The 25231-nt window shown below is 37.8% G+C and overlaps 1 protein-coding gene across 1 annotated transcript; it reads right to left on the bottom strand.

Annotated features, from left to right (window-relative positions):
- Positions 1 to 63: 63 nt before the first annotated feature.
- TC2N (tandem C2 domains, nuclear) lies at positions 64 to 24737 on the bottom strand. Its single transcript, XM_049769926.1, has 11 exons — positions 24614 to 24737; positions 21150 to 21386; positions 19402 to 19569; positions 18670 to 18761; positions 16666 to 16741; positions 14011 to 14111; positions 13488 to 13604; positions 12270 to 12461; positions 5489 to 5603; positions 1940 to 2139; positions 64 to 689 (listed from the first exon to the last, which is right to left on the bottom strand). Exons 1-11 carry the CDS (start codon positions 24678 to 24680, stop codon positions 579 to 581), a joined length of 1476 nt encoding a protein of 491 aa, XP_049625883.1. The 5' UTR covers positions 24681 to 24737; the 3' UTR covers positions 64 to 578.
- Between the last annotated feature and the right edge of the window lie 494 nt (positions 24738 to 25231).

Genomic DNA, 25231 nt, shown 5'->3' with positions numbered 1-25231 from the left:
TTTGAAATGTCTTGAAGATAAAGAGCTTTATAAAGTGCCAATGTGACATTTAGTGGATAAGAAATAACGAACATATTGTACATATAAATTTTCCCTGAATATAGAATAAAGGAATTGAAATTTATTTTCCTGAAAATAGCAAGAGGTAAGTAGGGGAGTTAATGTTTAATCAATAAAAAACCAGTACTTATATAGTCAGTGGCAAAGTATTTTAAAAGTCTGCCAGTATTAATAAAGATTAAATATACTAGATAAAGCTATTTAAAAAAAAACACCAGAAATAACTATCTGTCATAATTATTTATAATGGATACTTTCGCTGATTGTATAATTTCTCTAGTTGTCTTAGTAGTTCTGTTCTTTCATTTTATTGTCTCTTTTAGCAGTTTCAAGAAACTTCCTTTGAGTATCTGGTTCATCCCATTGTTTATCAAGTTTAATTTTCTAGCAGACACTATAATTATTGATGCCAAAAATAAACTGATAAATGTATTGACTTGTCTCTTCTCATTGGAAATACACTGATCTGAGACATCTTCTCAACAAAAGCCAAGTTCTTCAAGTTCTTCACCACGTCTTCAAGATGAGTTTAATCTGTGCCACTTGATAACAATTTTCTCTGGATTTGCAACTGTCTCCTTCCACTGGTTTGCTGCTTCAATGCTACTAGAGTCTTCACTTATCCAAATCTGTAACACAGAGCAGCGGCAAGCCTTTAACTTGACACAATCCTAAGAAATGATTTAAAACAGCTGACTGCTCTTATTTGATGAAAGACAACAGGAAGTTTGGCTTACACAGTGTCAAACATTTTCCGGAAAGTTTGGTTTCTCTATTTGAAATTTAAAAGCTTAAAACACTTAACTGCTTGAGTCATTCTGACAAATAGTGGTTATGATTGAATTCATTTCAAAAATTTAGTGTGGATATTACAAAAACTTACTTCCAAAATAGTTACTAGTCTCTCTCTCTTTCTCTCTTTCTTTCTCTGTCTGTCTGTCTCTGTCTCTGTCTCTGTCTCTGTCTCTGTCTCTCTCTCTCTCTCTCTCTCTCTCTCTCTCTCTTTCTCTCTCCTCTTCTGTTCTCTTCTCTTCTCTGTTTTTGGGCAACACTCCGTTGTACTCAAAGCTTGCTGTTACCTTGTTCTGCATTCAGGAATCACTCCTGGCAGGCTTGGGTGGCCAGAGCGGAGTACTGGGGATAAAAGCATGGTAGGACACATGCAAGGCAAATAAGGGCTCTTTCTATTCCAGCCTAGAATTTGTAATATATGAATCATATAATACTATCTAACATCACAATTGCAGTTAAAATAGGCATCACATAGGAAGGAATTCAAAACTAACACAACCAAGAGTATCCTGCCCATCTTAAACACTAAACTGAACATGAGCCAGAATCAAAGTAAGCTGAATATCTGAAGCCACAAGAAGTTTTACTTAATTATTAGCATATCTTCCTTCACAAGGAGCAAGCTGGCAGCCCTGAAAAATTGATCTTTATTTAGAATTTTTAAAACTAAAAGCTCAGAAAAAAACCATTTTCAGTTAAAAAGTCCAATGAGGGGCTGCAGTGATAGCACAGTGGGTAGGACATTTGCCTTGCATGTGGTTGACCTGGGTTCAATCCCTGGCATCCCATATGATCCCCTGAGCTTGCCAGGTGTGATTTTTGAGTATAGAGCTAGGAGTGACTCCTGAGTGTTGCTGGGTATGGCCCCCCTCCCACAAAAAAATACCCCTAAAGCCCAATGATACAGAAAGTCCAACTAAGTTCACTGAAGTAAAAAAACAACTAATGACTTTTCATTTTTGTGACATTGAACCTTAATTTCATCACTCTCGGCCACAATGTCATGATCTTACCACTGTTAACCAGATGTCAAAAGTGTCTAGAAAAGCACAAGGTAAAGGACTCAAGATACAAGCTGCTTACGAACCTGGCCTACAAAGTGTTTTCTTCGTACAGAACTTCGGCCATACAGCTTCAGGAGAAAAATGATTTCCTTTTCACTCGACACGAGTGGGAAAATCATCGTCTCTCCCCACTTGACTCTCCCATTGGAGGCTTTAAGCAAGCGCGTCTTCTTCTTATAAATCAGCTCTCCGGAGCTAAACATGGCCACCTTCACAAAAAAGCCTGAAAAGAGAAGTGTTTCACTATATAACATTTTATATATATTAAATAGCTGAAATACCAACCACATCACAGGTTGCAGAGATAGCATAAGTAAGGCACTTGGCTTTGCATGAGTTTGACCCTGGTTTGAATTCCTGGCACCACATATGTATGGTCCCCTAAGCATTGTCAGGGGACATTTCTGAGTATAGAACCAGGGATGGCTTGAGCACCACTGGATGTGGCCCTAAACAATGTCTCCCCTCAAATATAAGAGGTCTCTGGATCCCCTTAGTGCTGTTTGGTAAGACTATCTCAAAATACAAAAACTACAAAATTATATACATTTATATACTCTATGCAGAAAAAAAGCCATTTATAAGGATCTGATGCCCACTAGCATGACAGAAAACCTCTATAGTAAGTTTATTTTAATTATTTTTTATTTTACTTTTTGGTGGTTTTTGGGGGGGTCCACATCCAGTGACACTCAGGGGTTACTCCTGGCTATGCACTCAGAAATTGTTCCTGACTTGGGGAACCAGATGCTGGGGGATCGAACCACTGTCCCTCCTAGGTTAGTACATGCAAGGCAGATGCCCTACCACTTGTGTCACCACTCTGAGCCCTCTACTAAGCTTTTAAATTGTGTTTTGTTTTGTTTTGTTTTGTTTTAGAGCAATATCTGGCTTTGTGTTCAGGGATCATTCCTGGTTGGTTCAGAGAGCCATTTGAGATACCAGTGACTGAACCCGGGTTGGTGTATGCTTACGGTTCTACTCTTTTAATTTTTTATTATACTTGACAAATTACTGCTGAAACCCTAAATGGATGTGATTTTCCAACTCAGTGACACTAAAGACTACAATTATAGCCATGATTAACAACGAGAAGAGTAGATATTGAAAAGCTTTACATAAAAGAGTGATGCCAACGCTCCCTGCAATTTTACAATCTTCCACAGGGAACTCTTGCTAAAGACTCCAGAAATGAAAGTATTCCAGGGAAAAATTTTTCTTACATGTTGATGCCAGCACTTCAATCCGTGTTAATTAAATTACATTGTGCCAGCATCAACATGTTAAAAACTTGGCCAATGTAGAAATTCCAGTGACGGTAGAATAAAACTTGGAAAAACTTCCCCCAAAGATAATAACTAGAAAATCTGGGGCTATTATAAAAACAAAACAAAAAGTGACTTAACAAAGGTAGAAAGAAGTTAGAGAAAAGTCAGTTCATTTAGATAGGACAGTGGGCAGGGCAGGGTGCTTGCTTTGCATATGACTGACCTTGCATATGACTTGCCTTGCATATGACTGACCTGGGTTCAGTCCCTGGCATCCTATATATGGTCCCTCTGAGCACTATACCAGGAATAATCCCTAAGAACTAAGCTAAAAGTAAGTCCTGATCACCATCTGATCATCACCTGACCAAAAAAAAAAAAACTAGAAAAAAATAAGGTGGCATCCACATGGGATTAAAAAAACAGATTTATAAAGCTTTGTCTCCAAGAGCATCCCTCAGTGGACTAACACACAGAGACCATAGTTCAAACAGAAAGGCAACATGACTGATTAGAGGAGTCAGAGACTAGGGCTGGGCTGTGAGGGAGACAAGAAAATAAGAAGGAAATTCCTGGAGAAAGGAAGTAGAAAGTGTGAATTGAGATGCCACATTGCATCTATACATAAAGATCATTGGAAATCTAGATCAGCAGTTAGGACTGAAGGAAGGCAATCAATAGACTTCTATGTTCTCTTAGTTTCCCAGAATTAATTCTAGGTAGCCCTAGTAATTTAATCTTTTAATGTCATGTTATCTTTTGCTTATTTTTTTGTTTGATGATTTTTTTCCAATGATCTATGTTCAGATAGACAGGAAGCCCTGAGTTCACACTGCTGGGTGTGGTCCCCAAACAAAACAAAACACAATAGAATTGATAGTACGTGTTTTTTAAAGTTTGGTAGACCACACCAGTAAACTCCCATAGCTCTAGTTGGATCCTATTCTTGACTACTATCTCTTTCTTGGCTAGTTTTTGGGCCACAGTCAACGATGCTCAGGGGTTACTCCTGGTTCTGCACTCAGTGATCAATCCTGGTGGTGCCCAGTTTGGGTGCATGGAGGGTAAATACCCTACCTGCTATACTATTACCTAAGCCCTTGGTTATTGTTTTATTCAGCTTTTTCTCCCTCTTCTAAAGTAAATGTCAACATTTTTTCTTAGAGAATCATTAAGTATGTTTTATACAGATGCTGAAAAGAATTGGCATCACTACCAATGGCATTAACATATTTATATTTCAATCTCTTGGGAGCTTGAAATGAAATCTTTCTTCCTTGTTCAAAATATTATTCATTATTTGTTTATTCTTGCTTGATGCAACCTACAATAGACAAGTCTGATCACAACGATGCAAAGATGTGTTTGGTTTTACTGTTGATGTCCTTTGGTATTTCCAACTTCAATTTAAATTCCTTATTTTAAGTCCTTCTTGTCACAGGGGCATTCATTCCTGATGTGCCTACTTTCAGACATGTATCTCTTTCAAATAGGGAAAAGGACTGTACTAGTCATGTTCAGAGAGAGGCAGAAGTGACTTGAAGCCCTCCTCTACAGGAAAAGCCACAGGACCCAGGCCTAGATAATGAGGTACCAGGACGCTTGGTCAAACCCAAAGACAGGGAAGAGAGAAAAGTGTTTCATGATTGTACCAGACTTCTCAATATTTTAGAAATGTTTTACTCAGCAGCAGAGTCATCTGTGAAGGGCTTAGACTTAGAGAAAGGCAGAATTATCAAAGCTAAAAACAAAACATAAAGCTGAGGCTCCTCTGGACATTCACCTAGATTAACCAATGAGTTAAATAATAAACAGCATCAAAACCAGAGGTGAGAATTGGGTAAGAATCAAGAAACCAGATCTGGAGAGACAGTACTGCAGGCCAGATCCTTGAACTTAGCTGACCCATGTTTTATCCCTATATGGTCCCATGAGCCATGAGCATAACCAAGTGTGGTCCAAAAACCAGCAAAAAGAATCCAGAAATCATGAAATAAGTTAGACATAATTGAAAAAATTTTATTGCACCCAGCTGGGTACTAAGGGAACCCTGCAAGAATCATTGTATGCTTCATTAAGCAAATCATGTGACCTAGTCTTCAAGCCATCTCCATGCCTTTAAATGGATGAATTCTGGAAATTCAATAATTATTTTTTTAAGTTAAAAAGGTAATTTTTAAATGAAATGATAAAAATAATGAAGATTTTCATTTCCATAGCAAGAACTGGTGGGGGCAGGAGGAGCGCTATCTTTTATGAACGTTTTCTGAAGATTCCACTTGGAATAACCACTGATATACTCACTCAAAGTCAGAGGCGTTGATGAGCTTGGCAGGTATTGTGCCTCAAGAATTTGAAATTGAATTCTGCTATTTACTGCTTGAAAACACATCCCCAATTCAAGTTCTGCATGGCAAACCTGCATATCAAAAAAGTGTGGTTTTAAAATTAGAAGGGAAAGTGTAAGGGATATTTCAAAAAAATAAAAAATGAAGAACCATAGCTTTGGAATTTTTCAGATGCGCCTGAAAAGAGAGGAAGAGAAAGAATGGGGGAAAGGAAAAAAATCATCCTACAAGTTCCTGAATGAAGGTGAGAAACTTTTAAAGCACTGATTTTCACTGAGCCTTCAAAATTGTTAAGAACAAAAGACAATTCAAATTTTTTTTCTGGAGCAAAATGTCTGCAACATAAACACCCATAAAGTACACTTTCAAAGGCATCAATGGAGTCATTTGAAATATTTGGCTACCAATGAAATATGATCAAGCCTGCTGTGTTTAGTAATCTTTTTTTTTTAGTTGTAGAAATTTGAGTAGTGCTACCAAAATCTGAAGACTAAAGGTTTACCACAATGAAGGGATTTGTGGGATCTGAGCTGAATTAGTTTGTAGCATGGAAGCAAGTCAAAGAAAGAAGGTGACAAGACAAAGCAGTAAATAATAAGGAAAAGGGCAGAGGCAATCTAAAGCAACAGTACCCTAGAGGGGGCTGGAAGAGTGGAGCGCAGAGATAAAGTATATTCCTTTCTATTGCAGAAGAAAGAAATGTAGTCATTTCTTTTGAGAAGCACATGAGCCTTTGAAGCGATGTGGATTCCAAAGTCTTTGAGGAATACCATTCTGATAAGAGGTTATTATCTAAGATATAAGATACTGGTAGAATTTAACAAGAAAAGAATCCTCTAACCCCATCAAAACATGGGAAGAAAAGATGAAGAGAAATTTCCTCAAAGGAAAAATAAATGGCCAAAAGGCACATGAAAAAATCCTCCACATCATTAATCACTCAGGAAATAAAAATCAAAACAACGAATGAGATATCATCTCACACCACAGAGATTGGCACACATCAAAAAGAACAAGAACGGGCCCGGAGAGATAGCACAGCGGTGTTTGCCTTGCAAGCAGCCGATCCAGGACCAAAGGTGGTTGGTTCGAATCCCGGTGTCCCATATGGTCCCCCGTGCCTGCCAGGAGCTATTTCTGAGCAGACAGCCAGGAGTAACCCCTGAGCACCGCCGGGTGTGGCCCAAAAACCAAAAAAAAAAAAAAAAAAAAAGAACAAGAACAACCAGTGCTGGTGCAGATGCAAAGAAAAGGGACTCTCATTTGTTGCCGGTGGGAATCTAAACTGGTCCAGCTTTTTTGGAAAACAATATAAATATTGTTAGAAGAACAGATTAGAAGTTGAGCTCCACTACAACCCAGCAATACCACTCCTGGGAATATACCCTGGGAGCCCCAAAATAATTCAGAAAAGTTCTCTGCACTCCTATGTTCATTGCAACACTATTCACAATAGCCAGAATCTGGAAACCCAAGTGCCTGAGAACATATGAGTGGATAAAGAAACTTTGGTCCATCTACTACATGATAGAATACTATGTAGCTGCTAGGAAAAATGAAGTCATGGAATTTTCTTATACATAGATAGATATGGAGAGTATTATGTTGAGTAAAATGAGTCAGAGAGAGAAGGGGAGAGGGACAGACATAGAATGATTCCATTCAATAGGTTAGATGTAAAAAAGCATGGTAATAATACCCAAAGACAATAGACAAGAGCTAGGAAGAGTGACCCATGGTAGGAAGCTTGCCACAAGAACAGAGTACTGCAGTGAATGCAGTTAGGACCATTATAACAATGATAGTTGGAAATAACCATTCTGGACAAGTACAGGGTGTTGAAAGGAGGTAAATTATACCCCTTAAGAAACATATTTCAAACCAGTATCTAAAAGGGAAAAAATAAAGAGAGAGAGTGAGAGAAAATGAGACAGCATGACAGAGACAGAATAAAATATCTTCCACAGAGGGACACTGGGGACATTGGTGGCAGGAAATGTGCACTGGTAAAGAGGTGGATGTGGGAATATTGTATGACTAAAACTCAATCATGAACAACTTTGTAACTGTGTATTGCAATTAAAAATTGAGATTCAATTAAAAATTATTAAAAAAGAAACACAGAAATCCATGGTATTTCTACATCCAATGAAATAGAAGATATTAAAAAATAAATAAAAACAAGAGTTGTGGAAACCCCAAATCATGCTGTTCACATGTTAAAAAAATAACACAGATGAAATGAGAACATTCTCTTACAGGTCTCAGAAGGGTTTGGCCCAGACGTATATAAAATCTTTGCTAGAAATGATCACCAGAGCTTCTGAATGGGGGGGGGTGACATTTCATAGAGATGTTTCTATTTGAGAGTTGCACAATTTCCTCACTAAATGACCAACAGCTCATAGAAAATGAAGCTGTTGAGGAGGGAACAGGTCATTGAATGAACCTGGGGAATTCCTTTAAATGAATCATTGTGCGATATGCAGTAACAAAGTTGTTCACAATTGAGTTTCAGTCATACAATGTCCAACACCCAACCCTTTACCAGTGTACATTTCCCGCCACCAATGTCCCCAGATTCCTGCCCCACCCAAGTCTGACTCTGTGGCAGACACTTTTCTTCCTTCTTTCTCCCAACCCCCTCATTTCCTTTTAGACACCATGGTTTGCAATATTGTTACTGAAAGGATATTATGCAGATCACTTTACCTTTTTTCAATACCCAGTTCTTTAGTTTAGTTTAGTTTTGTTTTTTTGTGGTCACACCCGGCAGTGCTCAGGGGTTACTCCTGACTCTACGCTCAGAAATAGCTCCTGGCAGGCTCAGGAGTACCCAGTTCTTTTCCAGAGCTTTGGGCACTTACTTTCAACATGACCCCATGCCTTAAAATGGGTTATACCAACAGAAATCAAAAGGGATACAGTGAAAAGCGAATCATTTAAAAAATAAAAAAGAATAAAAAAGAAAGAAAAGCGAATCACTGAAAGTATAACTTCAACTCTTGAGCCTAGACTTCCTCTTGAAAAGACTGAAATGATGAAGAACAGTAGCAGCACATGTAAAAGTCTATTAAATACATATATAGCTTTTGCTTTTATTTAAAATAATTTAATATAGGGGCCACATTTTAATGTGTTCAGGGGTCCATGGGATGCCAATTAGTACTCTTGGGGGCCCTCTCATCTGCTAAGTCTGACCCTTCTTTTGTTTTTAATGACAGTGAAGATGGATTCATAAATATGTTCACACAAACTACTACTTTGGTAAACAATAAGACCTCTGCAGCCTTTGACTTTGAAAATATAAACTCAAGGGATCAGGGATTGAGCACAACAAGGCAGGGCACATACTTAGCATGGTTGGTGGGTGCCCAGAGTTCAACCTCTCAGTAATGTGTGTCCTCAACCCCAGATCCACCATATATAGCCTTAGGTTACGTCACAAGTTCACATTATTATGGTTCAGATTATAATATAGTCAGAGTGATTTTCAATCTCCTCATAACAGAAACATTTAATTTCCAATTACCAGGTATATAGTAATTGTCTGTAATAAACATAAGACTGTGGAAGTCATCAATTCTCTGCTGTGGAATAATTCATCATTTATCAAAGAGAAAAAACTAACCATTTTTCCAGGAACTATTGTTGAAAGTGAAAAGTTAAGAAGAATCAGAAAAAAAAAAAACAATTTAGTGAGGTGATGCTGGGAAGTACCTACATAGGAAACAACATGGCAGAATTCAAGGTGACAGCTGACACCACTTGCCAGGCAAATCCTGGTTTCTAATTACACAGTGAGAGACCTTGGTGAGCTCTGAGCAAGAACTTCCCCATTTTGAAGCTACAAGATCATTTATTTGATGTAAATATTAAGTCATTTAGAACCAAGACAGTCTTATATTAGTTTTTGTGAATATCAACTCTCTCTTCAGGCAAAACCTGTCCTTGCTGTATTATCAATACAGAAACTTGAGATCTTAGGTAAATAATTTCTATTTATCCAGGTCAAGAACTCTTCACTGAGGTAAATTATTAGCTTACTGAAAATTCTGCTATTCATGGTGAAGTCATTGTCTAGGTAATATAAACCTGGTTCTTTGAGCATCACAATCAGAATGTTACTTTTTTTCCACATAGAGAGCAAAGCATGCTATTCTTGCTTTTATCCCATATATAAAATTAATCACTCTTACATCCCATAATAAAATGTTCGGGCCGGAAAATAGCCCCCAAAGTTCTTATTTCAGGTCATTAACCTTGTGTAACCCTAATGTCTGACATGAAATAACAGACAAGGGTTGATAAGACTTCTGATGCATGAAATATAATTTGGTAGAAACATCATATAATCACTCAATAATTACTATGCTTGAATTACTCAGAAAATACCCTTTTTTGGGGCCAGTGTGATAGCACAGCAGTAGAGCTTTTGCCTTGCATGTGGCAGATCCAGAACAGACCTGGTTTTGATCCCCGGCATCCTATATGGTTCCCCTAGACAGGAGTGATTTCTGAGCACATAGTCAGGAGTAACCCCTGAGCATCACCGGATGTGGCTCCAAAACAAAACAAAAAAATAAACAAAACCCTTCTGACTTATCTTTTAATATATTTTCTAGTATTTAAAGTTTAATATTATTATATTAATTAAAGTTTAATTTTAGCCATTAGAAGAGCACGTGTGAATTTTCTGTAAAACGTGATTACAGATTTCGGTCTCACGAACTAGAGTCAATGGCTTGAAAGTGGCAAACCATCTGTGACAAGATAAATGTATCAAGACAACTCATTTAACATGCTTTCATTCAAAATTCATTCTTTCATACCTACCACATGTAAATATTCAATGGGAAGAATATGACAGGCACTGAATTATGAAGGAAAATATATAAAGTAAATCCAATCTCAAGTAAAATTTGAAAAATGAACGAACTTCAAATCTCCTTTTGTTTAAAACACGTAACTCAGGGTAGGGAGGATGGAGCATAAGCTTAGCATATGGGGAGGCTTAGCATACTTGTATTGATCCCCACATGGTCATCAGTATCACCAGATGCCACGCCCTGACATAGAGCTGGGTGTGGCCCCCAAAACAAAGGAAAAAAATCCCTGCAAAGACTAAAAAGAGATTTTTTAATTTTATTTTTCACTTTTTATTAATATCCAGAACATGCTTTTTTGAAATATATTTATTCTTTTGTGAAGATATTTTTATATTAATATCTTTATTTAAACACCTTGATTACAAATATGATTGTACTTGGGTTTCGGTCATGTAAAGAACACCCCCTTCACTGGTGCAACATTCCCACCACCAATGTCCCAAATCTCCCTCCTCCCCACCCCACCCCCACCTGTACTCTAGACAGGCTTTCCACTTCTCTCATTCATTCACATTGTTATGCTAGTTCTCAGTGTAGTTATTTCTCTAACTGCACTCACCACTCTTTGTAGTGAGCTTCATGTCATGACATAAAAAAAGATTTTTAATTGAGAAAAGTAGCTTCGATAATCCTACATGGTGATAAATGCTATAAGAAAAGATATTGGGAATAGAGTCAAAAATGATGGGTAAAAGTTATTAAGAACTTCTATTCTCCCTAATTATGAATTATAGTAATCCTTTGCATTTAATTTTTTTTAATTCCTAATTTTCCTTCTAATTCAGTGGCTCTCACTGGCTGATATACATTTGAATAATCAATTTTTAGCTTTTTCTATAAACTACAAATGCTTTCTATGCCACCCACCTCCAAATATTCTAATTTACTTGGTTTAGGTGTATGTTTTTTTTAAAGGTCCCAAATGATTCTAATGCATATCCAGAATTAATCACATCCAGTCATCCTTAATGTTCTTGGAAGTAGATCAAATATAAGCCTACATAAATTTAAAATTACATAGCGGCTTGACTCATGAAAGTTTATGACTGAGCTTTATACAGATTATCCTAACATAAAACTATATTAAATTATAAGGAATTAAAAAATTCATAAAATGCAGTTGGTTGAGAGAAGAAATGATCAAGTCTCAAAAGTAAAAGCTAAACATAGGGGTCCGGAGAGATAGCATGGAGGTAAGGTGTTTGCCTTGCATGCAGAAGGAAGTGGTTTGAATCCCGGCATCCCATATGGTTCCCCGAGCCTGCCAGGAGCGATTTCTGAGCGTAGAGCCAGGAGTAACCCCTGAGTGCTGCCGGGTGTGACCCAAAAACCAAAAAAAAAAAAAAAAAAAAAAAAAAACCAAACAGAAAAATAAAAAAAACACACACAAAAAGCTAAAGATAATGAAATTCTTTATTTAAAAAAAAAAAACCAACAGTTGTCAGAATTTCATCTAAATGATTTGTGGGCAGATAAAACAGCTTACTAATGAGTAAAACAAATTTCCTGCCTTTTCAAAGTTGATCAATTACTAAAACATTAAAAATAAAAATAGTATGACTCATATTTCAGAGTTACTTTCTCCTGAACTACGAAAAATTTAAATGCAGTATGGGAAGATCATTCTAAAGTAATTACTCAATGGAGGAAATAAAGGTGTTCTGTTAACCTTTCACTATTTAAAAAATACAACTAAAATGAAAATGACATTACTCTTCTTGCTTCTTGAGAATCTTCCAGATTCTAATGTAGTCCATTATGTTCAAGTTATACTAAACAAACAAGAACTCATCAATGAAATAACTGTAGGTATGAGATAATGTAGCATAACAAAGTACTTTCACTTACGGAAATTTTGGAAGGTGGTGCTATATCCAAAGAGTAATCCATTTCTTGCGTGCTAAGAGTTCTGAGTGATAGGGAGCATTCGCCAATGGTTTTCTTCCTGGGAGTCTGGGACTGGATCTTAAAAACAAGCCTTGCAGTTTGTAGACTTTGGAGTTTAATAGCAAATACAAATGTTTCCATAAATTCAATAGTCTAAAAAACGAACAAAAAACAAACTCCCAAATTATAAAATATCAAAAGACTGATATGCCTTTTAAAATAAATGAAAATACCATTTCATAATCAAGGAAAGATAGATTTAATTTTTTTTTGTTTTTTCAGGCCACACCCATTTGATGCTCAGGGGTTACTCCTGGCTAAGCACTCAGAAATTGCCCCTGGCTTGGGGGGAGACCATATGGGACACGGGGGGGATCGAACCGCGGTCCTTCCTTGGCTAGCGCTGCACCTTACCTCTAGCGCCACCTCACCGGCCCCAGATTTAATTTTTTAACAATGAAGTATATATTAAGGTTCATAAAAATGGCTGTGAATATTTGTGTGTGTGTGTGTGTGTGTGTGTGTGTGTGTGTGTGTGTGTGTGTGTGAGAGTCCTGGTTCCGTGCTCAGGATCACTCCTAAATGGTACTTAAGGGATCATATGTTGTGTCAAGGACTGAGCCAGTGTCTGCTCTGTGCAAGATAAGTTGCTTAACCCCCCCCTTTACTGTCACTCCAGTCCCTCTGAGTAGCACCTTGTACTCTCTCTCACACTGTACTATAATCAAATGCTTGGTAATTTGTCTAAATTGTAAGCTTTTCCAATTAAAATTTTCACAATTGTCTAATTGCAAGCCAGGATGAAATGGTTGCATCTTTTTTCTAAATGCCATCTTTAGGAAAATGGACAATGAAATAGAACATTTTTGTTTTGTTTTGTTTTGTGGAGACACCCAGTGATGCTCAGGGATTACTCCTGTCTATGCACTCAGAAATTGTTCCTAGCTTGGGGGACCACATGGGATGCTGGGGGATGGAACCGTGGTCTGTCCTAGGTCAGCCACATGCAAGGCAAATGCCCTACCGCTGAGCCACTGCTCTGGCCCTGAAATAGCAAAATTTTAAGATGCAAAACCATCTCACATACTTTGTAATTTACCTTCATAATATTTTATATGAGTTAGAGAGACTAATATGAAGGAAGCACACAAAGAAACTCAAACACCAGCAATCACTTACGCTGGAGCCTTCCTTGGCAGAAGATTTGAAGTGCACAGGTTTGGCCAATGTGAGTGTTCCTTTTATCAAAACAGTAGGGGCATCTCCACAACTAGAGGGCCAAAGTAAATCTCTGCACTGAAAAAAATAAAATCGGTAAGTGTACAGTTTGAATCTGACAAAGAACTTAAACAACACAAACTGATGCAGTTCTTGAGCTAATGACGTAAATAAAATGACAAGAGTGAAACAATCATCTATGGACCTTTTGTTTCATCTACCCTCTGACATTTAAGATTCTGGCAATGTATCCATTTCCTTCTTGAGGTTAAAAATAAGCAAATACCCAACAGACCTATAGGCTTATTATCATTATAATACTCGTTAGTCAATAGCATTTTCTGAAGAAAAAAAAAACAAAACAGAACCTCCAATTCTAAAGAAAATACTGGCCAGTTTCCCAGAAGGAATTAAAAGTAGATGCTTGTAATGCATTAACTATTCAATTTTGTCAGAAAGATCAAAATCGACTATATTAACTTACCTGTAAAACTGTGATCCAGATCTGCTCTACTGAAGGATTATAAAACACTCTCACATTCAATCTCCCCAAATCTTTTTCATCTCCAGATAGAGTAATTGTATCTGAATTGTGGGAGAACAAAGATAGTTGAAGTGCCATGAAAGTCTGTAGGGCTTTGATAGAGGCCACTTTAAAGTGGTCAATTCAGTGGGGCCAGATTTCCCTTTCTGCCTGAAGCCACAGCAGCCCACAGCCACACCTGACACCCTCCTACAGAAACAGTCCAGCTTCACAACTTAACCTTATCAAGCTGCCAAGCTACCATATTTCTTTCCAATCTACAGATCCTAGACTGTGTGGCTGCAAACAACTGTGCAATACCTCTAAATTTCCTAGTAGTATCAGCCCAGTACAATCATAGGAAATCTGATGGGAAAGTTCCGTAGAAATCTTCCAAGCTCAGTGAACCTAAACATTAACACAGAAAGCTCCACTGGCACCAACCACAAAAGACACTGACTTAGTAACACCATGGAGAGATGGAACAATCATTTCAAACTGACCCTGGTTGATCTAAGTTTTAATAATTTCATTTGTCTTTGTTTTATAACAAAAAAAAGGAAGCAAATTTTGTTTGTGCCTGCAAGGAAGCAGGCTAGGGTGATGGGGAGGGAAATTGAGGACACTGCTGAAGGGAAGGTCACTCTGGTGGTAGGATTGGTGTTTGAACTGTTAATGCCTGAAATGGCAGTATTATGAACAACTTAATAAAAACACTCTGTTATAATTAAAATAAATAAATAAAGTTGTCAATTTAGGGCCTGAACAATAGTATAATAAGGTGTTTGCCTTGCCAATGATTGACCTGGTTTGATCCTTGGCATCCCATATGGTCCACTGAGCACTGCCAGTGTGGCCAAAGTTGCCATAGTTCATCAGACCAAAGTTCACTTCAAGGTATTTTGCTACTGTACTAGGAAATACTGCAATGAAAAAGACAGTGATAAGCTCTGTCATAAAAAGAAATGAATAAAATGAAATGAAATGAATGAAAAATCTCAGTCATAACATGGAATGCCATCTGCAGTAATGTGGATAGACTTTGAGGGACTAAGTGAAATATCAGATACAGAAAATTATAGTATAACTCACTTCTATGTGGAACCTAAAATACAAACTCTGAATACAGAGAACAGACTGTTAACTGCCAGCAGCAGTGAGTAGGGTGGATGGGCACATGAGCTAAAGAAGAGAGAAGGTACAACCTTCCATTATAAAATAAATCATGGAGAAGACAGGCATAATATGGTGACCAGTTAATGATACTGTCCTACAATGAATATTTGAAAGTTGCTAACAGAGTCATCCTAAGGAAAAAAATGAACAGTGAATGGGGAAGGATGTTAACTAGACTTGCTGATGTGATCATTCTACTATATAATCATGAAATTATTATGTTGTATGCCTAAAACTAATACAATGTTATGTACATATCAATGATACCTTCATTCTTTAGGGTTTTCTGAGGGGGATGGCTTCCAAGTGGTACTTAGGCAGTCTAGAGCCCCATCAGTGATTCTATGCCAACCAAGCTGGTGGTTAAATTCAAATACTGAAAACACAAAGCTGTTTGGGTCCTGCAGTGAGATACCAGGTAGTACTTGTGGTTACCCAGGGCTGTAAACACCCTGGTGTTTAGCTGACCATGTGACACTGAACCTGGGTTGGGTGCCTGCTAGGTATGTGCCCTAACAACTGTAGTATATACCCTTTTTGCTTCTTTTAGCCTTACTCAGTGATGTCCATATGTTAACTCCCAGCTCTGTGCTCAGGGATTGTTCCAATGGAACTGGGGGAACCATATGGTGCCAGGAATTGATCCTATACCTTTAGCATATGAAATATGTGTTTAGCCTGTTAAGCTTTTTTCAGCTCTGTATTTCAATTATTTTTTGAGTTTTTTTAAAAGTACATGTCTTGGGGCCGGGCGGTGGCGCTAGAGGTAAGGTGCCTGCCTTGCCTGCGCTAGCCTAGGACGGACCGCGGTTCGATCCCTCGGAGTCCCATATGGTCCCCCAAGCCAGGAGCGACTTCTTTTTTTTTTTTTTTTTGGTTTTTGGGCCACACCCTGTGACGCTCAGGGGTTACTCCTGGCTATGCGCTCAGAAGTTGCTCCTGGCTTCTTGGGGGACCATATGGGACGCCGGGGGATCGAACCGCGGTCCGTCCTAGGCTAGCGCAGGCAAGGCAGGCACCTTACCTCCAGCGCCACCGCCCGGCCCCTAGGAGCGACTTCTGAGTGCATAGCCAGGAGTAACCCCTGAGCGTCAAATGGGTGTGGCCCAAAAACCAAAAAAAAAAAAATAATAAAAAAAAAATAAATAAAAAAAAATAAATAAAAGTACATGTCTTTAAAACATGCCAATTATTAAAGGAATTAAGTTAAAAACTAAGAAAAACTCTCCCTAATGCAACACATATGGTCTGTGCATATACCTATTGCATGCTTATGCTTAATACTATATGTTTTACTAATATATATAAAAGAAGAAAGATTTTAGCTTCTTCAATTTCTTGAAAATATATATTTATACCTATATATTTATACTAGAAATAAAAAATAATAGACCATTTGATCTGAATAATTCTCAATATAACAATAGTATACTTCCTTACCCAAGCTTCTGTTACTCCCCTGAGAATTCTTTCTTGAAGAAGAACTACTGGGAACACTGGACAATGAATCATGTCTCTACAAGGAAAATCCTTTAGTCAAAAACCACAAATCAAATGGTTAAGATTTTGAAACTTATGCTCCACTTCCACCTTAGTGTCAACACAGATGCTAACTACTTTGGCAATATTTCTGGGCAGAATTTACACTTTTTTTTGAGGAGCAGTTGCTGCTTAACCCATATCCTGTAGTGTTCGGGCTTATGCCTAGATCTGTGCTCAGGGGATCATATGTGGGGTTCCCTGCATGCAAGGCAGGTGTCTTAACCACTGAACTAGCTCTCCTGCCACATAATTTCCCACCTTTGTATAGCATGGACCTGAAAAACTGGCCCAGGAAATTTGATCCTGGTTACAGAAATGGGGTTATATTGAATAGAATCTGCCAGAGGAAGAAGTCACCTGTGGCTTCTTGGCAGTGGGACTCAGTTCCCAGAAACAGCAACAACCAGATAATAGCTCACTGCTCAGTATGGTGTGGGAAGTTCAGACCCAGGCCTAGGCACCAACCAGTGACAGTTCAAGACTCCTGTCTGTAGTACACTTGGGCCCCTGGATTTGAGCCCATGTGTCAAAACCATGGTGGGTGATTGGGAGGATTCAGGGGTTGAGATGTATGTGTCTCAGCTTTACTTACTTTAAATAAAATTGGTGATTAAGTGAGAAACTGATTAATCTGTAAAACATAAATTCAATTAGGGATTATTTAGAAGACATTTATACTGGGGCCTGATATAGGAGAACAGGTAAGGTGCTTGCCTTGTATAAAGCCAGGCCTGGTTTGATCGATGGTACCATACAAGGTCTCCTAGAACCTGACAGAAGGGATTCCTGAACACAGATATAGGAGTCAGCCCTGAACACCACAGGGTGTGTTTCCAAACAAAAAAATATATCAACATTTAAGGGCCAGGGAGATAATAAAAAGAAGTTAGGGTGTGATCTCTGGTCAATCTCCAGCCCCACATGATCCCAGACCTTCTGAACACCATGGAGTAAGGCCCTGGGGTGGCCAAGTGGGCCCCAGTATGCCAAGATGTGAGCAGCATTGCACCCCTTGCAACCCCAGGTCTGAGCAGTGGCTCTCTGGTCAGTTGGCCAAAATTCACTGGAATGACTGCAAAGTATTCTGAGAATTGTTTGAAAGGGCTTTTCTACCCCCAAACAGAGACAGTTACGATTAGATGGGGGAAAAGTTATCTATAAATTTACATAAGGAAAAGCCCGCAAGTATAATAAAAAAGGTGATTGGACAAACTTTAGTTTTACTGACATCTAATTTTAATTTTTAAATGAGCTGATTTAAATTATCATAAAATTCTCTCAATTATAGTTAAAATAGACACACACATGTTAATATTAATAAAGCCCTACATCTCAGAAGAATTACTAATTGTTACTAACAAGGTAGTTATGTTCAATAAGGAAAGTGAAAACCAATAAATACTTTTCATTGTATCATTTTAAATTCCAGCTGCCCAAGACTGCCTCAGTGTAGACAAACAGAACGATATTATTAACATATTAACAACAAAAAAAGGGAAAAACAACATTCCTTCAATATTCAACTGAGATTTCTAAAATAATATAATAAGAAATGTCAAGTGTGGGGCCGGAGCGGTGGTGCTAGGGTTAAGGCATCTGCCTTGCAAGCGCTAGCCCAGGACAGACTGCAGTTCGATCCCCCAATGTCCCATATGGTTCCCCCAAGCCAGGAGTGATTTCTGAGCAATAGCCAGGAGTAATCCCTGAGCATCGATGGGTGTGGCCCAAAAGCAAAAACAACAAAACAAAAACAAAACAAACAAACAAAAACAATGTCAAATGTATTTTCTTGAATGGTTAGAGAATACATCTACTAGAAATAAGCACTATATTTTTTTCCTAATGTAATTCACACATTTCCAAATGTTTAGCAAATAAATGCATATGATTTTTAGAACTAACCTGGATGAATCGCTGAGATGAACTTGTAAGATCAAACATAGACCTACTGAGCCCAGGACTATTAGGAAGTTTGCTGCTCCTTAAATCACATACTGCATGAAAAAGGGACATAAGAAAATCACATTATTTATAGTAAAAAATATAATGCTGGAATTCTTATAATTGACATATAGGAAGGTAATCTGAGTATGATACGTAAATTTATTTAAGAGATATAGTCTTCTAATGACATTAAAATATAACCCTTCTAATGATTTTATTTCTATTTAAATAAAATAACATAAATACATTTCACATCCATTCAATTATCAAGTGGGGAAAATTCATACTTCCTGATTATATTACCCAATTCTTCATCCCAGAAGAAAAATATACAAGAACATGTTTTTGTGCTAAAATACAACCCAATTATTTAATAAACACTTACTACACTGGGGGGAAAAATCAATATAAAGTTCCATATGCTCCAATAGTTCTTAATGGTTCAATGCTAGAGCCTTAGACTACTTGAACTCTTCAGTATCACAAACCACCAAGGCCCCTCAGTGGGCACAGAGGGACATGGTAGGCTAAAGAACAAATCAGGAACCCAGACCAGGCCAGGCCCTGACCCCTGTGCTATCTCCCTGACTTATAAACAATATTTTTCACAAGGGTTTAGCTCTAATTCAATGTTACATTTGCTAGAGAAATACAAAAAAAAAAAAAAAAAGAACAGAATGTTTTTCATACCTGACCCATACAATCTTCTTTTTTCTGAATGAGGAGAAAAGCGCCGATTCAAATCAGGTGAAATGTGCTGATACATATAGAACGGGTTATAGACATCATAGCTGGGTCCATGTTGAGAGGAACTGGAAAGTTCTATCTTTCGATCCCCGAAAGAAGCCCTGGCAGACCCTGAAAGCAAGGGTTTCAAAAGTTTTAAAGCATCCTTACCTTGGAATTATTAGCCAACAGCCAGGCCCAACACCAAAGCAGAGGAAGAAAATTGCCTAAGTCTGAAGCACATATATTTTATATCTAAAAGAGAAATCAGTTCATGCTCTTTGAGTTCTAATTATGTAGAACATTATCTTAAAAATATATCCTACTCTCCACATAGTCTAGTAAAATTTGAACCTTTTTCTTTGTCCATAGACAATTCTGTATTTTCTAATCTCTTTCCTTTTAGTTTTTCTACTTCCACAAAAGATAACTATCAAGTAAAAAGATAGTATTTTTGAGGTGTACTTTTTCACAAAGACATAGAACATTCATAAAACGTTTTTATGGTAATAAAAACTGACCGCAAGCTAATACACAGACTAAGAAGGAAAGGATTTAAAAGATCTAACTCAGAGAATGTTCTCTAACCATAATACAAAAAAGTTATTCATCAATAACAAAAAATGAATAGAAAATATTCATATGAAAACATAAAGGACTAGTAAAAAGCAAAAAAGACAGCACTGAAAAAATAGGATCAAAAGAGTTGCTGCATTAGATATTAAAATAGAATATTGGCACAATTATATGATCAATGGAACGGAATAGATGGCCCATAAAGGAAAGCTCTATTTTATAGAAATGTGATTAATAACCAGTGTGGCACTGTATCACAGTAGGGAAAGAGATCCTTTTACTTAAAGATGAAAAGACAACTGCATATTAGATAGGGGTGAAAACCTTTATCCTAACTAAACACAATCACAAAAAGTCAGTTTCATGTGTTAAAAGCTCAAACAATAAGAAAGTCTATATTTAAGTGTATTTATAAGAAGATGCTCATGACCTTCTGCCAGGGAAGCATTCATAAATTGAATATAGCAGTAACCATAAGAGGGGGATTTAAAGAAACTGAATAACATTACAACTGGAGAAATAGTACAGGAGTTAAGGAAGTTGTGTTGCATGCAGCCAACCCTGGTTTGATCCCCACAACTGCACATGGTCCCCAAAGCACCAGTAGGAGTAATCCCTGATTATTGCCCTGAATGGCATCCCCAAAATAACATAACAATAAATCAAATAACAACTAAGTTTCTGATGAAAAGGCAAAAAGGGAGGACCAGAGAAAGGGAAGACAGATTTAGAGAGCAGTAGGGAGGAGGATGATAAGATATACACAGTAACTCTTTAATTCTTTCAGTATTGTTTTCTAGATATATGAAGGAGAACTGACATAATAATTGTATTATCCTTTAAAAGGGGGTAAATTCACATACTATTGTATTATATTATTATATTTCACAATGGAGTCCTTTCAAAAACACCATTATGTTCAATTACTTTACAATTAAGAATAAAACATAAGAGTAAAATGTGTTCCTCATAAGAAATATGAATTATCTCTATATTAAACAAAACAAAACAAAACCACAACATACAAATCTTGCATACTGATTTTTAAATCCTGCCACTGGGGTCTGCAGAGCTAGCTCAAGAGAAACAAAAAGAACGGTTTAAAACGAAAAAATCAAATCCTTTTCACTATTTACCTTCCAGTTCTTCCTGATGTGAGGGAAGAATTCCTTGTGTCTTGGGCTGAATATATGATAATTTAAACCTGGGGACCACAAAGGGCACTTCTTTGCCATCCAGTGGCAATTTGGAAAGTAAATAATCCTCTGTACAGCCAACTTGAGGTTTTATAGAGACAGAAGTCAATGGAGGAATACAGATAGCAGCATGGTGACTATTTGCTCTTGCTGCCTTGATTTCTTCCTCCATGGAATCTGCATAGGAAAAGAAAAGAAAAAAAAATGGCAATTATGCATGTATAGGCAGATTTTCTTAGAACAATCTAAACTTTGGCATGCTTTAGTCATTCTTTAATCAGTTGAGAAAAAACTGCTGATATATAAGATACTCTGGGGTCCTATCAAACACTTCTGGTATCTCCATTAATATTGGCCGGCCAATATTTGAGCAATTAACACACTACTGCCAAAGTATCTTAACTTACCATAATGGTAAAAACAGTGTTTTTTAGAGTCTTATTCCCACAGAAGAGCTTGCAAAAGGAGAACACGTTTATTTTAATGAGTTCCAAAACACTTTCAAGTAAAATTTCACCGTTTTCAAATACAATCAACAGCGCAACTCATGTCAATGCCAGTGGGACTAGAGGCAGTCTTAAACACATGAGGCACCTCTGAAAAGAAGTTCAAGGTCTCCCAAGTCTACAGAAACCTTCACCAAATCACAGAGTAAAAGGTACACTGATCTCACTTTCACAGCAACTCTCCTCTGGCTCGATTGTGACTTACTGTGTGAACTTTCTAGAATGGCAGGTAAATTGTGGGATTTAAGCTGGGGAGGGAAGTAAGTTTAATTAATATTGTCTACGAACTGAAAACACCACTATCTGTGTAGAAATTTATGGATTTTTAAAAAATAACAAGGATACTTACCTACACAATAGACTAGGAGACTATATTCTATACTCTAGCTTCTTAAACTGTGGTTTTCAATCCCACATGGGGTCACACAACAAAACATAGGGTTATGAAAATTTTTGTTTCAAAATAAACGTGTGAAATCAGAAAGACAGTACACTGGATAGGGCATTTACCTCCCACGGGGCCAAACCAGGCTCAGTTCCTAGCATTACAACTAGTCACTTGAGATTTGTCAGGAATGATTCCTGAGCACAGAACCAGGAGTAAGGCCAGAGTACCACTGGGTGTGTCCCAAGAGTAAAAATAAAATATTTTTATGATTTAATATCATGATATGCCTGGTTTGCATACCTATTTTATTTATTTGTTTTTACATTGTTTTTACATGTTTTACAGGATTGTATAAAACTTTCTTGGAATGGGGGTAGCGGGGAGTGGGGTGAGAAGAAACTGCAAGTGGATAAAAAGTTTAAGAAGCCCTGGTCTGGGCCCAGAGAGATAGCACAGTGGCGTTTGCCTTGCAAGCAGCCAATCCAGGACCAAAGGTGGTTGGTTCGAATCCCGGTTTCCCATATGGTCCCCCGTGCCTGCCAGGAGGTATTTCTGAGCAGACAGCCAGGAGTAACCCCTGAGCATCGCCAGGTGTGGCCCAAAATCAAAATAAATAAATAAATAAATAAATAAATAAATAAATAAATAAATAAATAAATAAATAAATAAATAAATAAATAAATAAATGAAGAAGAAGCCCTGGTCTGTGGCCAGAGAGATAGCATGGAGGTAAGGCATTTGTCTTGCATACAGAAGGTCAGTGGTTCAAATCCCAGCATCTCATATGGTCCTCTGAGCCTGCCAGGAGCGATTTCTGAGCATAGAGCTAGGAGTAACCCCTTTTGTTGGGTGTGACCCAAAAACAAAAAAGATAAACAAAAAAAAAAGCCCTGGTCTACACTAAAATACACAAGAAAAAAATCAAAGAATTGGGGCTGGGGAGATAACACAGTGGCAGAGTATTTGCCTTGCATGTGGCCAACCCAGGACAGATCCAGGTTTGATCCCTGGCATCCCATATGGTCCCAGACAGAACCTGCCAGCAGCAATTTCTGAGTGCAGAGCCAAACATAACCCGAGTGCTGCCAGGTGTGACCCAAAAAACAAACAAACAAACAAACAAAAAAGATGTAGGCAGTATCTCTTCTTCATTGGCCACTCACTAAGGCCAGGCACTTGAATGCACAGTCCATTAACTGGAAATTAGCTGAAATTAAAACAGCTGTCAGACTGCCTTGTCCACACTACTCTCCCAGCCTTTACCTGAACTAGTTCATTCCTCTGTAAAAAGCAGTCCTTCTCACCTCTGCTACTCACTACCTCTTCTCTACTAAATTTGCTAAAATCCCTTTCCAACTTCCACACCGAATGCCATTTCTTTTTTTAAAGATATAATTTTAATTGAATCACTGAGACAAAGTTAGTCATGACTGCATTTCAGTCATACTATGTCTAACTTCACCAGTATATATTTCCTGCCATCAATGTTTGCAGAGTCCCTCCCGCTCTCCCCCTTGCTTCTATAAAAGACATTTTTCATCTCTCTCTCCTCTTTCTTCCTTTTTTCTGTTAGACACTGTGGTTTGCAGTATTGTTACTGAGGGGGTGCCATGCATATCACTTAACCATCATTTTTGTCCAGAGTGATCACTTTCAACTCATATTGTCATAGTGGTCCTTTCTCTGCCCTAACTGAGCTCCCTGCTCTTTGTGGCAAGCTTCCTACCATGGACTAATCCTCTTTTTTGTGGGGGAGGGGGGTTTGGGGGGGCACACCCGGCAGTGCTCAGGGGTTACTCCTGGCTGTCTGCTCAGAAATAGCTCCTGGCAGGCACGGGGAACCATATGGGACACCGGGATTTGAACCAACCACCTTAGGTCCTGGATCGGCTGCTTGCAAGGCAAATGCCACTGTGCTATCTCTTCGGGCCCTGGACTAATCCTCTTGTCCCTTGTTATCTTTAGATATTACTACCATCCTTTATATATATATATATATATATATATATATATATATATATATATACTATGGATGAGTGAGATTATTCTATGTCTATCCATCTCCCTCTGATCATTTCACTCAGCATAATAATCTCCATGTCTATCCATGTATAAGCAAATTTCATGACTTAATATTTCCTAACAGCTGCACAATATTTCATTGCGCTGATGTCCTATCCTATACTTTCTTTATCCACTCATCTGTTCTCAGGCACCTTGGTTGTTTCCATATTTTGGCTACCATGAACAGTGCTGCAATGAACAGGAATGCAGGTGCCTTTCTGCCAAATGCCATTTCTGTTGTGCCAATGTGTCTCCTAGACAGAATTCATCATTCTTCCCTATATTTCAGGATATTTGAATTCTTACCAGAGTTACTTTATACCAGACTCTGCCCCTACCTCCCCCACGTAAGTAGAAAGCATGTCTCATGGATGATTATATTTTAAAAGCTACAAATAATGACATTAAGTAAAGGACCATGGCAATAAAATTAAAACAAAACTCACAGTTGTGTTTCTCTGTTTCACTATAGAAACATCCTCTACAGCAACTTTTCACAAATTCTGTTGCCATTACATTCAATTTCCAATAGACAGTAAAGAGATGCAACTTCCAATTTTAATTGTGACCTGTTAACAGCATAGAAAACAAGTTGAAACAATCATACTTAATGCCAATACATATCACTAGATATATTATCAGTCTCTCTAAGATGTAGGTGTGTGGGCATCAAAACGAAAATGGTTGAGAAATATGTTTTTCTTTATGTAATTTTGTCTAACCTAGGATCTTTGTGATCTATTAAAATCTCTAAACATTACTAAGAGAAACTTGAAAGATGGTACAGCTGGTAAGGCACTTACCTGCAACAGCTGACCCAGTTTGATCCCATTACTGCATATGGTCCCCTGAGCACCATCAGTTTTCCCTGAGCAGAGGCTAGGAGCAAGCCCTGAGCACAGCCAGATATGGAAACCTACCTCTAACTTTAGAAAGAGATTGACAGGTAGAAATAGGATTGAGTCAATGATAAATATATGCGTGTCTTTACTTAAAGTTGCTCCTTTACTCTTTGAAGTTGCACCATTTTTCATTCCCAGCAGCAATGTATGAGAATACCTATC

Source organism: Suncus etruscus, chromosome 3 (assembly GCF_024139225.1).
Source record: "Suncus etruscus isolate mSunEtr1 chromosome 3, mSunEtr1.pri.cur, whole genome shotgun sequence".
NCBI classification, from domain to species: Eukaryota; Metazoa; Chordata; class Mammalia; order Eulipotyphla; family Soricidae; genus Suncus; species Suncus etruscus.
Note: the sequence above shows the minus strand (reverse complement) of the source record. Positions and strands in the feature narration are given on the sequence as shown.

Excerpts from the sequence above, each read along its gene's own strand:
- TC2N (XM_049769926.1), bottom strand. The coding sequence starts at position 24,680 with ATGGCAACAGAATTTGTGAAAAGTTGCTGTAGAGGATGTTTCTATAGT. Across the intron at positions 21,387-24,613 it reads TGAAACAGAGAAACACAACT|ATTCCATGGAGGAAGAAATC; the intron begins GTGAGTTTTGTT and ends TTTCCTATGCAG. Across the intron at positions 13,605-14,010 it reads TCTGGATCACAGTTTTACAG|TGCAGAGATTTACTTTGGCC; the intron begins GTAAGTTAATAT and ends TATTTTTTTCAG.